This window comes from Leucoraja erinacea, chromosome 17 (assembly GCF_028641065.1).
Source record: "Leucoraja erinacea ecotype New England chromosome 17, Leri_hhj_1, whole genome shotgun sequence".
In the NCBI taxonomy this organism is placed as follows: domain Eukaryota; kingdom Metazoa; phylum Chordata; class Chondrichthyes; order Rajiformes; family Rajidae; genus Leucoraja; species Leucoraja erinaceus.
The window spans coordinates 8902797-8919624 of record NC_073393.1 but is presented as its reverse complement, the minus strand read 5'-3'; the positions used below and the strand labels follow the sequence as shown (position 1 = coordinate 8919624).

The following is a 16828-nucleotide window of genomic DNA, read 5'->3' as shown; positions in this document are numbered from 1 at the left end:
TTGGAAAGTAAGTGCCAAAAACCTGGAGGTTGTTGAGGTTCTGAGGACTGCACTCTTTGTAAATAGCTGCCCATATCATTCTTTCCCAGCGTATGTAGGATATTTGTGTCTGGTGAGCAGAAATGGAAATTCTCCAAAAACATAATGAAAGATATTTGTTCCTGTTATCCGAAAATACAGAAACAGAAATAAATGTTTGCATAAGTATACTTTATCCCAGATGCTGTGTGTGAACTATCCAAATAGTTGAACTATCCAAATAATGGGCGGTCACAGTGGCGCAGTGGTAGAGTTGCTGATTTATAGGGAATGCAGCGCCAGAGACCCCGGTTCGATCCCAGGTGCTGTCTCCGGGTGCTGTCTGTTTGGAGTTTTACGTTCTCCCCATAACGTGACCTGTGTGGGTTCTCTCCGAGATATTTGGTTTCCTCCCACACTCCAAAGACATACAGGTTTGTAGGTTAATTGGGAAATGGACAGTTCAGATCTTTTGGTTTAGTTTAGTTTAGAGATACTGCGCGGAAACACAGAGTCCGCACCGGCCTGTGATCCCCGTACACTAGCTCTATCCAACACACTGGGAACAATTTACAATTTTTACCAAAGCTAATTAACCTACAAACCTGTGCGTCTTTGGAGTGTGGAAGGAAACCAGAGCTCCCGGAGAAAACCCACACGGTCACGGGGCAAACATACAAACTCCGTACAGACAGCACCCGTAGTCAGGATCGAACCTGGGTCTCTGCCAATGTAAAGCAGCAACTCTACCACTGTGCCACCATGCCGTCCATGTATCTTCTAGAGGAACGTTCTCGACCTGCAACATCGACTAACCGTTTCTGTCCATGGATGTTGCCAGACCCGCGGAGTTACTACGGCAATTTGTTTTGTGCTCCGTATTCCAGCATCTGCCGCACTTTGTGTCCACATATTTATTCAGCTCATATTTATGGAAAATATTAACGCAAGCCTGTATCAATTTTGCAGGAAGCTTGCTTCTTTGCATTCGTCACTGAGTGTACAAAATCATAAGAGGAATAGATCGGGTAGACGCACAGAGTCTGTTGCCCAGAGTAGGGGAATCGAGAACCACAGGAAATACGTTTAAGGTGAGGAGGGAACGATTTACTAGGAATCCGAGGGGTAACTTTTTCACACAAAGAGTGGTGGGTGTATGGAACGAGCTGTCAGAGGAGGTAGTACTATCGCAAGCTTTAAGAAATGTTTCGACAGGTACATGGATAGCGTAGGTTTAGAGGAATGAGGGCCAAATGCAGGCAGGTGGGACTAGTGTACTGTAGATGGGACAATGTTGGTCATTAGGGTCAAGTCAGATGGAAGGGCCTGTTTACACGCTGTATGGCTCCATGTCTCTAAGATGCAGTAGATTAAATCTTTCACTTTCCTGTTATTTAATGTTTGTTAACTCTATACATATAATCTATCAAAAATATATGATCTTTATTATGATATATATAATCTGATATATATAGTATATATTAAATATGTATCTATAAAATTATAAATAATATAAACAATAGTACAAAAAATAACTAAATTAAAATGTAGTTATTTTATATTAGAGTATAAATTAGAGTATATCAAAATGACTACAATGTTGCACCATTTGCCTTTACAGATGTGGGCTGCGTATGTGTTATGTTCTGCCCAAAACAAGGATGCAGTTCGCTTAACTCTGGAACAAATAGATGTCATAAAGCGAATGTGCAGGAAATATTCAGAATTGAAGTTGGCCAAATCTTCCAAAGGTACCCGTAACGATTCCGTCAATGTAGCCCACGTGGAAATGTAGCATTTCTGCCTGCATGCAAGAAAAATGTATGTCAATTGACTGATTTTATTTCATGCAGACCTGACCACAGATAAAATAGCTTGTCTAATCAGTGTTGAAGGAGGACACTCAATTGACAGCAGCTTGGCGACCTTAAGAATGTTTTATGGACTCGGTGTTCGTTCTATGTCTTTGACCCACAATTGCCACACACCATGGTAAATATGTGCAATTTCTTTGACACTGTGGGTGGGAAGAGTGAATATTTCTCTGGGTTTAAATTGGAGAATGCTGGTGTGATGCTTTAGAACTTTACTACTCTTGGTATTCAGTGTTAGCAGTGGCGGACTGGCCAGGGTGTCAGGTTGCCCGGTGGCAAGTGGGCCCCTGATGAAGTGATAGCAAGTGATTGCAAGTGGGGCCCTGTTAAATGGTAGCATTGTAGTTGTGGGTGGGCCCCTTTGTCTCCTGGCAACCAATATTTTTAGACCCAGTCCGCCACTGAGTGTTAGCATTGAGCACTCTCAGAAATACATGTGGTACGTTACTGATTTTAGTTTAGTTTAGTTTGGAGGTATAACACGGAAACAGGCCCTTCGGCCCACCAAGTCCGCACCAACCAGCGATTCCCGCGCACTAACATTACCCTACACACACTAGGGACAATTTACATTTATACCAAGCCAATTAACGTCTAAACCTGTACGTCTTTAGAGTATGGGTGGGAATAAATGTAATGTAGATGTGACTAGAAGTCACATTGGGCTCCAGCAGACTAATTCAGCTGTGGTGAAAAATTAAGTTAAGTTGCATTGCACATTCTGCGTATGAATGGCACAAGGGCGGCATGGTGGCGCAGCAGTAGATTTGCTGCTTTACAGCACCTCAGACCCGGGTTTGGTCCTGACTACGGGTGCTGTCTGAACAGGGTTTGTACATTCTGCCTGCGTGGGCTTTCTCCGGGTGCTCCGGTTTCCTCCCACACTCCAAAAACTTACAGGTTTGTAGGTGAATTGGCTTCCGGTAAAAAATTGTAAATTGTGCCTGATGTTTGTAGGATGGTCTTATTGCGCGGGGATTGGTGGTCGGCACGGGCTCGGTGTGCTGAGGAGCTTGTTTCCACACTGTATCTAATCTAAAACTGTATCTAAACTAAACTAAACATTTCATTCAAAAAATAACGAAAGGCCCTTGGATTTGGTTGATACTTATACAATGATTGCCATGTAAATTTGTGGTAACTTTGCTGATGTCAGCTGATCTTCTGGGTTGCTTATCTTTTACATCAATGCTTCGTGACAATTTGTGCCACATAATTTTTGTGAGGAGAGTAGGGAAGAAAATCAACAGCCGGAAGACTCACAATGAATAGACATTGAGGGAGCAAACACTCTGCAAACCTTTCATTCATGGCTGTTGATCATCACTGAAGTAACATAGGCTATAGAATTACATTTTAAACTGGTTTTTACTAGAAAACAAAAACTACGATATGGGAGGAGCAACCTGGAATAAATAGGTCACATGCAGACATTTAAGAAAATTATAAGGAACTGGAAAAAATGTCAGTTCAATGTGTGCGTAATAAGAACAAGATGGAAACTATGTGACATAGAACATGCCAATCGCAACAATAACACTTCTCAAAAATGATGACAGGACACTCTCGGGTTGGTGAAATGGCAGAAAGCAAAAAGCAGGAAGGAAATGTAGTTCAGATGCAGCTTTGATGAATTTGAGTCGTTAGATTATTATTCTGTCCAGTACCAGGATCCTCCTGAGCTCGTTCTTACATGCAACTGGAGCAGGTTTTCCCTGCACAGTGAAGTGCCTTGTATCATAAGTTCATATAGTTCTAGGAACAGAATTAGGCCGTTCAGCCCATCATTTACTCCACCATTCAATCGCAGCTGATCTATCTTTCCCTCTCAACCCCATTCTTCTGCCTTCTCCCCATAACCATTGACACCCATTGAAAATACTTTATTTTTAGTTTAGTTTATTGCCAAGTGCACTGAGGTAGTGTGAAATGTTTATTCATGCCGTGCGCTGTCCCGTCAGCGGAATGACTATACATGATTCCAATCAAGCCGCCCACAGTGTACAGATCCATGTTAAAGGGAATAACGTTTAGTGCAAGATAAAGTCCAGTAAATTCTGATTAAAGGTAGTCTGAGGATCTCCAATGAGGTGGATGGTGGGTCAGGACCGCTCTTATGTTGGTGATGGGATGGTTCAGTTGCCCAACTTCATGAACAGAAAATGTTGGAAACACTTAGCGGGCCAGGTAACAATTGTGGACGAGAATCAGAGTTGACGTTGTAGGTCCAAGGAATTTCTTCAGAGAAGTGTCTCAGACCCGAAACTTCCAGAAGGCTTTCGACAAAGTCCCACATAAGAGATTAGTATACAAACTTAAAGTGTACGGTATTGGGGGTTCAGTATTGATGTGGATAGAGAACTGGCTGGCAGACAGGAAGCAAAGAGTAGGAGTAAACGGGTCCTGTTCACAATGGCAGGCAGTGACTAGTGGGGTACCGCAAGGCTCAGTGCTGGGACCCCAGCTATTTACAATAGATAGTAATGATTTGGACGAGGGAATTGAATGCAACATCTCCAAGTTTGCGGATGACACGAAGCTGGGGGGCAGTGTTCGCTGTGAGGAGGATGCTAGGAGGCTGCAAGGTGACTTGGATAGGCTGGGTGAGTGGGCAAATGCATGGCAGATGCAGTATAATGTGGATAAATGTGAGGTTATCCACTTTGGTGGCAAAAACAGGAAAGTAGAGTATTATCTGAATGGTGGCCGATTAGGAAAAGGGGTGATGCAACGAGACCTGGGTGTCATGGTACACCAGTCATTAAAAGTAGGCATGCAGGTGCAGCAGGCAGTGAAGAAAGCAAATGGTATGTTAGCATTCATAGCAAAAGGATTTAAGTATAGGAGCAGGGAGGTTCTACTGCAGTTGTACAGGGTCTTGGTGAGACCACACCTGAAGTATTGCGTACAGTTTTGGTCTCCTAATCTGAGGAAAGACATTCTTGCCATATAGGGAGTACAGAGAAGGTTCACCAGACTGATTCCTGGGATGTCAGGACTTTCACCAGACTGGATAGACTCGGCTTGTACTCACTAGAATTTAGAAGATTGATCTATCTCTTTAGTTCTATCTAGTTTTTAAAAAAAAGGAAGAAAAAGGCAAAAGGTATTGGAGACAACGTAATAATAACTGACAATATTATCAATTTAAAAATGTAAGACAGTAATGATGTAATAGGTTATGTACCTATCTCCAATAAAAAATATTTTCAAAAAAAAAAAAAAAAAATTCTTAAGGGGTTGGACAGGCTAGATGCAGGAAGATTGTTCCCGATGTTGAAGTCCAGAACAAGGGGTCACAATTTAAGGATAAAGGGGGAAATCTTTTAGGACCGAGATGAGGAAAACATTTTTCACACAGAGAGTGGTGAATCTCTGGAATTCTCTGCCACAGAAGGTAGTTGAGGCCAGTTCATTGGCTATATTTAAGAGGGAGTTAGATGTGGCCCTTGTGGCTAAAGGGATCAGGGGGTATGGAGAGAAGGCAGGTACAGGATACTGAGTTGGATGATCAGCCATAATCATATTGAATGGCGGTGCAGGCTCGAAGGGCCGAATGGCCTACTCCTGCACCTATTTTCTATGTTTCTATGAAACATTAACTCTACTTCTGTTTCCAGAGATGCTGTCGGACCTGCAGTGTGTTCCCAGCATTTCCTGTTATTATTGCAGATTTCCAGCATCTGCTTTTCTACGATACGATATGATACAATAGAACTTTATTCATTCCAGGAGGGAAATTGATCTGCCAACAGTCATAAAACACAAGATACATGAAACTTGAAATTAGTGACAAGTGGAAAGGATTGGGGATGTGCAAAGATTGGGGAGGAGTTGTGCAGTTTGATAGCCACAAGGAAAAAATATCTCATGTAGTGGTCTGTGCTGCATCTTGGTGGAACCAGTCAGTTGCTGAAGGTGCTCCTCAGGTTGACCAGTGTGTCATGGAGGGGGTGAGCTGTATGTTTATTGGAGAACTGGTTCCCCTTCGCACTCTCCAACAATTTATTAGCACACACTCATGTGTTCTTGTGGTTTATAAAGAGGATGTACAAGTTACAGTCCATTCTGTTCTTGGTGTCCTGACGTCAGAGGAAGGATGGAATACATTGAGGGATGTGAAACATATGGACTTCCTACTATTGAGCTTAAGCTTCTCATCAAAGTTATTGGATGGTAAATACAGAGAATTTTAGATAAAAATAGGAGATGCTTTTCTCCTGGAGATATTTCTTAATGTACCCGGCCAAAAGCTCAGAACAGGACAAATATACAGCTGATTGGTGTGAAATGGTCTACGATATTTATGAGTTACATTTGGGCTGGAGGCACAGAAGCCTGAAGTCCAACACCAATAGGAACCAGTTGAGTCGAGAAGATTTGAGGACAAGTTGCAGTGCTATAAGAAGTTGGTGAGGCCACATTTGGAGTATTGTGTTCAGTTCTGGACACCATGTTATCGGATAGATGTTGTCAAGCTGGAAAGGGTGCAAAGAAGATTTACGAGGATGGTGCCAGGACTGGGGGGCCTGAGCTATAGGGAGAGGTTCAGCAGGCGAGGACTCTACTCCTTGGAGCGCAGGAGGATGAGGGGTGATGGGCTGACTGGATTGCATGTAACAAAAGTTTTTCACTGTACCTCAGTACACATGACAATCAACAAAACTAAACTAAATTAAAAACTTTATAACTCCAGAGGCTTCATGAGTTTAATACTGGATAGGCAGATCACCATTATTAGATGAAGTGATTTCAGACATGTGTAGATTTCTTTCAATATGTTTAGATGTTATCTCATGTTCTAATTTTAAAGCACAGCCATATTTACTTTTTCAGGGCAAAAAGTGCAGTGGTTGGGCATGGTAACATTTATGACTTAAGTACGAACTTAACACCATTTGGTCAGGTAAGATTTTATGTGTTCAAGAGATTTGTGTGTTTGAGCATTCTTGAGTACTGATGATCCTGCTGTTTCGTTTTAGTTTTTCGCTCAGAGATACAGCGCGGAAACAGGCCCTTCAGCCCAACGAGTCCGTGCCAACCAGTGACCCCCACATATTACAGCTTTCTACACACACTAGGGACAATTTACATTGTTTTAATATACCAAGCCAATTAACCTACATCCTTGTACGTCTTTGGAATGTGGGAGGAAACCGGAGATCTCGGAGAAAACCCACGCAGGTCACGGGGAGAACAAACAGACTCCGTGCAGACAGCACCTGTGATGGGGATTGAACCAGGTCTGCGGTGCTGTAAGCACTGTAAACCAGCAACTCTGCTGCTGCGCCACCATGTCGCCCTATTATAGGAACAGTCTACACTGAGCCACAATGGTTACTGCATTCTATAATCAAGTGGTAGGGAACATCAGATAATTGTGGCACAGTGGCACAGTTGGCAGAGCTGGTGCCGCACAACGCTAGAGACACGGCCACCCTCCCAATTACACATTCCACTCACCACTCACTGGGCAAAATACTCCCTGCCGCACACCTCCTTTAAACTTTACCCCTTTCACCTTAAAGGTAACGATTTTTCCAACCCTGGCAAAAAGATTCAAATGATCTACCATGAAGACGGGGTAGATCCATATGTCTGACACAGTTTAGGTCCCATCTGAATGTGACCAGGACGCAAGGTTCTGGAGGAACTGAGTGGGCAAGGCAGCAACTGTGGTGGGAGTGGACAGGCGACGTTTTAGGCCGGGACACTTCTTCAGACCAAGCACTTTGTGTTTTGCTCAAGATTCCAACATCTGTGGTTCTTTATGTCTCTGAATATGATCTGCGTCCTGGCATAACCAAATATACTGAAAAATAATTAACATGAAAATATGCTACTTCCATGTAATTATAATGCAGCTGACCAGAACATTATATCCCTGCTGATTAGAGTCATAGTCATACAGCGTGAAAACAGGCCAATTGGCCCAACTTGCCCACACCAACCAATATGTCCCATCTACATTTGTCCTACCTGCCTATGTTTGACCCATATCATTCTAAACCCATCCTATCCATATACCTGTCTAAATGTTTCTTAAACATTGTGATAGTACTTGCCTCAAATACCGTCTCAAATAAGTTTCCCATCAGGTTCCTATTCAATCTTTCCCCCCCTCACATAGAAACATAGAAACATAGAAAATAGGTGCAGGAGTAGGCCATTCAGCCCTTCGAGCCTGCACCGTCATTCAATATGATCAAGGCTGATCATCGAACTCAGTATCCTGTACCTGCCTTCTCTCCATATCCCCTGATCCCTTTAGCCACAAGGGCCACATCTAACTCCCTCTTAAATATAGCCAATGAACTGGCCTCAACTACCTTCTGTGGCAGAGAATTCCAGAGATTCACCACTCTCTGTGTGAAAATGTTTTCCTCATCTCGGTCCTAAAAGATTTCCCCCTTATCCTTAAACTGTGACCCCTTGTTCTGGACTTCCTCGACATCGAGAACAAACTTCCTGCATCTAGCCTGTCCAACCCCTTAAGAATTTTGTAAGTTTCTATAAGATCCCCCCTCAATCTTCTAAATTCTAGCGAGTACAAGCCGAGTCTATCCAGTCTTTCTTCATATGAAAGTCCTGACATCCCAGGAATCAGTCTGGTGAACCTTCTCTGTACTCCCTCTACGGCAAGAATGTCTTTCCTCAGATTAGACCCTATTTTCCCCACCTTAAACCCTATGACCTCTGGTTTTCGATTCCCCTGCTCTGGGTAAAAGACTATTTACATCTATTACTCTCATGATCTTCTACACCTCCACATTCCCCTGCATTGCAAGGAATAGAGTCCTGGCCTGTTCAACCTCTTCCTAGAGCTCAGGCCCTCAAGTCCTGGCAACACCCTCGTAAATCTTTTTCGCACCCATTCCAGCTTAAGAACATATTTTCTGTAACAGGGTGACCTAAACTGAACACAATACTCTAAGTGTGTCCTCATCAATTGAAGTTAAAGTTTCAGTGTTTACGAATTAAGAATAATATCATTGCTTTCAAACACTAACCAAACTCAGACACAGAACTATTACTCAAGGGCAGTGTCTCTTTCCCAGAGTAGGTGAATTGAGAACCAGAGGACATAGGTTTAAGGTTAAGGGGAAAAGATTTAATAGGAATCTGAAGGGTAACATTTTCACACAAAGGGTGGTGGGTGTATGGAACAAGCTGCCAGAGGAGGTTGTTGAGGCTGGGACTATCCCAACGTTTAAGTAACATGGATGGGACAGGTTTGAAAGGATATGGACCAAATATGGGCAAATGGGATAAGTGTAGCTGGGGCATGTTGGCCGGTGTGGGCATCGGGCCGAAGGGCCTGTTTCCATGCTGTATGACTCTATGACTCAATAATAGACCTAAGGTATATTTCTTGTTCCTAACTATGTTCATGGTTTTATTAATAACTGCAAATACCCAACAGCAACAGTAATGGAGTATTGAATGTCACCTGCCATGTTTCATCTTTCAATGTGCATTGTTAGCTCACGTTTGGTATTACCTGTCCAGTTAATAACATTGCCGTGAATGAATGATTAGATGCTGTTGATTACTCTTTATCAACTAAATCAGAGAGGCTACAGTTTAACTGTTTGTTCCAAAGCTTCAAAACCTTGTCCTGAGGATAATGAATTTCTCCCATTCAACTGGAACTGTTATTGGAATAGATTTCCATCAACCAAAGTTCCAACTTCCTTCTTTCCTTTATAATTTATTTTCTCCCTTTAAGATTGCGCTAAAGCGAGCAAGAGTTTGCAAGGAAGCTGTAAATAAATGCACAGGGAGTGTTCAATCCGATAAGCTTTCACACTGATATTGTTACCAGAGAATATATCACACGTTTGAGTCCTCAAGAAACGCAGCATTAACGTTGAGGATAATGACAAGACCAATTTCTTGATCAACTCAGTGGGTCAGTCAGCAACTGTGTAGGGAATGAACAGATAAAGTTTCGGGTCGGGAAGCATCGTTCATCTGAAGGATGGTCCCAACCTGAAGTGTCGTCCCCAGGTGTTGCCTGACCCACTGAGTTCCTCCAGCACTTTGTCTTTTGCTCAAGATTCCACCATCAGCAGGTTTGTGTTTCTCTGGTTTTCTGGTCTCTGTCAACATGGGAAGCCCACAGAGTCACGTCATAAGTGATTGGAGTAGAATTAGTCCATTTGGCCATTCAATCATGGCTGATCTATCTCTCCCTCCTGACCCCATTCTCTTGCCATCTCCCCATAACCTCTGATGCCTGAATCTACAGTATCTCTGCCTCAAAAATATCCATTGACTTGACCTCTACAGCCTTCTGTGGCAAAGAATTCCACAGATTCACCACCATCCGACTAAGGAAATTTCTGCTCAGCTCCTTCCTTAAAGAACTTCCTTTAATTCTGACTCAGTGCCTGTCACAAAATATATTGTAGGCTTGGTACTCAAATTTCTCGTTTTTGAATCCTTCTGTTTGTTCCTCTTTGTTTTTGAAACTCGGAATGGCCCATACTTCCTCCCCCTGATCTGAGAGAACGTTTGTAATGAGTTGATGCAGCTATTGATGCATTTCTCACAAAGCTGACACTCAAAGCTGAAATAGTCTATAAGAAACACTGGTGTAAAATCCATTTTTTTAACCTGCATGTACAAAATGGGCAACTGAATCAGTGCTGGAGTAACTCTGTGGGTCAAGCAGCATCTCTGGAGAAAAGGAACAGGTGATGTTTCGGATCGAGACCCTTCGTCAGGCATTTATGTTATAATCAGTTTCCGGACATGCTAATAAATCCTATTCCATACATAGATACATAGACTATAGGTGCAAGAGTAGGCTTTTCGGCCCTTGGAGCCAGCACCGCCATTCAATGTGATCATGGCTGATCATTGACAATCAGTATCCCGTTCCTGCCTTCTCCCCATACCCCTTCATTCCGCTAGCCCTGAGCTCTATCTAACTCTCTTTTGAATGCATCAAGTGAATCAACCTCCACTACCTTCTGAGGCAGAGAATTCCACAAACTCTCAACTCTCTGTGTGACAAAGATCCCGAAGAATCCTCTCCAATAGCTTCCCTACCACTTTAATTAGGCTCACCGGCCTACAGTTTCCTGAGTTACCTCCCTGTATCTTCTTAAATAAAAGAATATGGATGGGAAGGGAATGGAGGGTTATGGTCTGAGCGCAGGTATATGGGACTAGGGGAGATTATGTGTTCGGCACAGACTAGAAGGGTCGAGATGGCCTGTTTCCGTGCTGTAATTGTTATATGGTTATATGGTTAAAAGAACACATTAGCTACTATCCAGTCCTCCTGGACCTTGCCTGAGGATGGAGAAGATACAAAGATCTTAATCAAGGTCCCTGCAATCTCCTTTAGTTTAGTTTAGTTTAGTTTAGAGATACAGGGCATAAATAGGCCCTTCAACCCACCAAGCCAATCAGCGATCCCTGCACACTAGCACTATCCCACACACACTAGAGACAATTTACACATACAACAAGCCAATTAATCTACAAACCTAACGGTCTTTGGAGTGTGGGAAGGAACTGGAGATCAGGGAGAAAACCCACGCTGGTCACGGGGAGAACGTACAAACTCTGTACAGACAGCACCCGTAGTCGGGATCGAACCCGGGTCTCCGACGCTGTAAGGCAGCAACTCTACTGCTGCACCACCGTGCCATTCCCTCTCGTTTCCCTCAATAACCTGGAATAGATCTGATCAGGCCCTGGGATCGTACCTTCCATTCCAAGGCCTGACTCTACCTTGGGTGACAAATGACCTGTTTCCATCTTCTGTTAGTGTGCTGCTGCTGACTAACGTTTAAAACATATCAATGTCACACCCATCGAGCCATAGAACAGTACAGCACCTTAACGCTCTTCAAGAGCCTCCACACCTCCTCCTTCACAACCTCAAACTGTTGACCTGAAAATCAACCGACTTTGTACGCCACGATTGTAATTGATTCTCATAAATGTATCAAACTGAAAGATATTGAAACATAATCTCATTAAAATGGTTATGCTATTTTGGTTATGAAGGGACATGTAGGCTCTGAAGAAGGGTCTCAACCCGAAAACGTCACCTATTTTTTTTCTCAAGAGATGCTGCCTGACCCGCTGAGTTAATATAGCTTTTGGTGTCCATATTCAGTGTAAACCAGCATCTGCAGTTCAATTCCTACACACATGATATTTTTGTGTCTCCCTTAAGCTTGAAGTATGTGGCTTTGGTATCTAGAATTGTCAGGAAGTCGAGTGACGTTACAGTGTGGGGCCGCAAGTGTCTGTTTGAACTATTACCCAATAACGTCACAAATGAGGAAACTCGCACCACAGGCACAGCTGTGCTTCACGAGAGGAGCTTTCTTCACGTTAGGAACAATTGCTGTGGCTTCGTTGCTAACTGCAATTCTGCTTTAACTCAGCGGGACTGGCAGCATCTCTGGACGGAAGAAATGGCCGACATTTTCCTTGATTTCCATCCCCTTTGTCTCGTTTTCACACCTTACACGTCCTGATCTCTGTATCTCGCTCTCCCCTGAATCAGCCTGCAGAAGGATCTCGACCCAAAACATCACCCATTCCATCTGTACAGTCGTGCTTCCTGCCCCACTTAGTTACTCCAGCAATTTGTGTCTATCGCCAGTGTAAACCAACACCTGCAGTTCCTTCCTATAGAATTCTGCATTACTGGCCATGTTGCCTATTAAAATTCCTCAAAAAAAAAATCAATATGGCAATTGTCATATGCTGAGAAAATGGAGCAGCTGGGCTTGTATACTCTGGAGTTTAGAAGGATGAGAGGAAATCTCATTGAAACATATAAGATGGTTAAGGGTTTGGACACGTTAGAGGCAGGAAACATGTTCCTGATGTTGGGGGGAGTCCAGAACCAGAGGTCACAGTTTAAGAATAAGGGGTAAGCCATTTAGAACGGAGAGAGGAAACACTGGTGAGTGGTGAGTCTGTGGAATTCTCTGCCTCTGAGGGTTGTGGAGGCAGGTTCTCTGGATGCTTACAAGAGAGAGCGAGATAGGGCTCTTAAAGATAGCGGAGTCAGGGGATATGGGGAAAAGGCAGGAACGGGGTACTGATTGGGGATGATCAGCCATCATCACATTGAATGGCGGTGCTGGCTCGAAGGGCCGAATGGCCTACTCCTGCACCTATTGTCTATTGTCTAATTGTAAAATCGGCGATGGGGAAAATGGTTCAGGATCGTTTTTTCCGCATTTTCCATTTTCCGCATTCCCACACCCGACTCTACCCATATGGTGGAGTGGCACGGTGGCGCAGCGGTAGAGTTACTGCCTTGCAGCGCTAGAGACCCGGTTTCAATCCTGACTACGGGTGGTCGTCTGTACGGAGTCTGTAAGTTCGCCCCGTGACCTGCGTGGGTTTTCTCCGGGTGCTCCGATTTCCTCCCACACTCCAAAGACGTACAGGTTTGTACATTAATTGGCTTGGTGTAAATGGACAATTGTCCCTCGTGTGTGTAGGGTAGTGTTAATGTGCGGGGATCGCTGGTCGGCGTGGACTCGGTGGGCTGAAGGGCCCCACTTGCGCGCTGTATCTCCGAAGTAAACTAAAGACAAATCACCTCATTTCGTCCACTGCTGGCGTGTGTTGCAGACTGGCTCGGGTCCAGTCAGAGGGTGTAACTACATTGTGGAATTTGTCGTTGAATTTCCAGGAGGTGGTTCTGGAGATGAATCGACTGGGGATGATCGTGGATCTGTCGCACACCGACATAAACACGGCAGAAACTGTGCTTCGCATCTCCAAGGCTCCAGTTATATTCAGTCATTCCTCAGCTTACGCCATCTGCAATCATCCCAGGAATGTTCCAGATAATATTCTCAGTTTGATCGTAAGTGATTTTGACTCAATTCCGTCGAGAACTTCTCTTTGACAATTTCTTATGCAGCGTATAATGTTACACATTTGTGATTGACAGTGCAGCTTTTTGATAGCGTGATGCAGATACAATGGAGAAATGACCAGGGGCAAGGCTCGGCATGATAGGATACGATAGACCTTGATTTATTCCAGGAGGGAGATTGTTCTGCCAACAATCATAAAACACAACAGGATACATGAAACATGAAATTAAAGTGATGAGCAGGAAGTCCAGGATTGGGGATGTGTAAAGATTGGGGAGGGGGGTTCAGAGGGAGAGATAGACCAGTCATGGTTAAATGGCGGAGTAGACTTGATGGGCTGAATGGCCTAATTCTGATCCTAGAACTTATGAACGTACCTAGTTTGCCTTTTTCGAGATTCAAGAGAGTTTATAGTCATGTGTCCCAGATAGGTACTCTCTGCCACAGAAGGTAGCTGAGGCCAGTTCATTGGCTATATTTAAGAGGGAGTTAGATGTGGACCCTTGTGGCTAAAGGGATCAGGGGGTATAGAGAGAAGGCAGGTACGTGATACTGAGTTGGATGATCAGCCATGATCATATTGCAGGCTCGAAGGGCTGAATGGCCTACTGCACCTATTTTCTATGTTTCTATGTTTCTATAGGACAATGAAATTCTTGCTTTGCTTCAGCACAACAGAATATAGTAGGCATAAATAAATACAGAACAGATCAGTGTGACCATATACCATTGAATATATATATACACACATAAATAAGCAGATAAAGTGCAATGGGCTATTAATGTTCAGATTTGTGTTTGAGTTGAGTTTAATAGCCTGATGGCTGTGGGGAAGGAGCTATTCCTGAGCCTGGACGTTGCAGATTTCAGGCTCCTGTACCTTCTACCTGAAGGCAGCGGGGAGATGAGTGAGTGGCCAGGATGGTGTGGATCCATGATGATGCTGGCAAACCTTTTGAGGCAGCGACTGCGATAGATCCCCTCGATTGTAGGGAGGTCAGAGCCGATGATGGAGTTGATATTACGAGGTAGAATCTTGTGAGGTTATGGTGTTTTCCTTGTGGTTTTGCACCATACGGAACAGTGTTTCTCATTTCTCCCTTCTCTGCGGCATGTGTGGTAGGCGTTGAAGTGTCTGGTTAACACGCAGCAAATGTTTTTAAAGGCTGACACCCTGCCGAGACTAACGTACTGCAAATTGTTGACAGCTGTGTTTATATGTACACATTCCTGTATCCTGCTACTCTGCATCTACCCGATCCTCTAGTTTTTGATTCCCCTACTCTGCATCTGCCCGATCTATTCCTCTCATGATTTTATACACTTCTCAAAGATCAAGGAATAGAGTCCTAGCCTGCTCAACCTCTCCCAATAGCTCAGGCCCTCATGTCTTGGCAACATCCTCATGAATCTTCCAGCGTGATGGTTTTTGTTGAGGTGTTGAGGCGAGCTGTTAATACTGAATGCACCCATGTTTTAATGCCCGGAAATTGAATGCAATCTAATTTCTACACCTGAGCAAACAGTGTCGTTCCGATCAGCGTTCATTTCACTGAACATCATCCGCTTAGTCCACCTAAACCTACCTCATCTCCCGGTTGCTAAATACTTTAACTCCCCCTTCCATTCCCACACTGACCTTTCTGTCCTGGGCCTCCTCCATTGTCAGAGTGAGGCCCAGCGCAAATTGGAGGAACAGCACCTCATATTTCGCTTGGGCAGCTTATATCCCAGCGGTAGGAACATTGACTTCTCTAACTGCCAATAGTCTTTGCTCTCTCTCCCTCTCTCTCCAGCCCCTCCCAATTCCCAGTTCTCTGACCAGTCTGACCTTCCCCCTGGAAGCATTTTATCTCTGTTTGCTTTGTTAGACAAAGAAAATAGGTGCAGGAGGAGGCCATTCGGCCCTTCGAGGCTGCACTGTCATTCAATATGATCATGGCATTATATACAAATATTATGTTGTAACTTTCTCCTAGCTAATAATGATTCATTCCACATTTTCCTTCTCTTCGGACACCCCTTTCCTTATCGCTGTGTCTCCCTCTCCCCTGGCTCTCAGTCCAAAGAAGAGTCTCGACGCGAAACGTCACCCATTCCTTCTCTCCAGATGTAAACCAGCATCTGCAGTTCCTTCCTACACATTTTGAACTGATCAACATTTGTTTTACAGAAAGAGAAAGCAGGCCTGGTGATGGTAAACTTTTACTCCAATTTTATATCCTGTCAGGGGACGGCGGACATTTCCAAAGTCGCAGGTAGGGGATTCACGCTGATATATTTGGAGAAGGAAATTGTCTTATGCTCTGCAGCATCTTAGCCCTTTCATTGTGTCTTACCGAAGAATTGATTCCCCTTAGAAGGGACACATTTTTATCTCTCCCTGAATTTCAACCAAGTTAACTACTGTACCTTCTGATGAAAGGCAGACAAAAATGCTGGGGAAAGTCAGCGGGTGAGGCAGATCTATGGAGCGAAGGAATAGGTGACGTTTCGGGTCGAGACCCTTCTTCAGGCACGATTAGCCATGATGTAGTGTGGGCAGATGTAGTTTAGTTTAGTTTAGAGATACAGCGTGAAACAGGCCCTTCGGCCCACCAAGTCCGCGTCGACCAGCGATCCCCGCATTTTAACACTATCCTACACACACTAGGGACAATTTTTACATTTGCCAAGCCAATTTGCCGACATACCCGTACATCTTTGGAGTGTGGGGGGAAAAACGAAGACCTTAGTGAAACCCCAGGCGGTCACGGGGAGAACGTGCAAACTCCGTACAGACAGCACCCATCGGTCTCCGGCGCTGTAAGCTCTGTAAGGCAGCAACTCTACCGCTGCGCCACCGTGCTGCCCAGTTTAACTATTAATTAGTTCAGTTTAGTTTATCATCATCTGTGCAGTGAAAAGCTTTTTTGTTGCATGCTGTCCAGCCAACGGGGAGACTAGACATGATCACAATCAAGCCGTCCACAGTGTACAGATATAGGATAAAGGGAATTACCTTTAGTGCAAGATAAAGCCCAGTAAAGTCTGATTAAAGTTAGTCAATAAGGTGGACAGTAGGTC

General features: G+C 44.0%; 1 protein-coding gene across 1 annotated transcript in view; it reads left to right on the top strand.

The window, feature by feature from the left end:
* dpep2 (dipeptidase 2) overlaps positions 1 to 16828 on the top strand; it is a 36332-nt gene that overhangs the window by 9096 nt on the left and 10408 nt on the right. The window contains exons 4-8 of the mRNA XM_055648451.1: positions 1640 to 1769; positions 1872 to 2010; positions 6729 to 6798; positions 13573 to 13749; positions 15936 to 16020. Of these exons, the coding sequence (XP_055504426.1) occupies positions 1640 to 1769; positions 1872 to 2010; positions 6729 to 6798; positions 13573 to 13749; positions 15936 to 16020 (601 nt within the window). The remainder of the gene's footprint in view (positions 1 to 1639; positions 1770 to 1871; positions 2011 to 6728; positions 6799 to 13572; positions 13750 to 15935; positions 16021 to 16828) is intronic.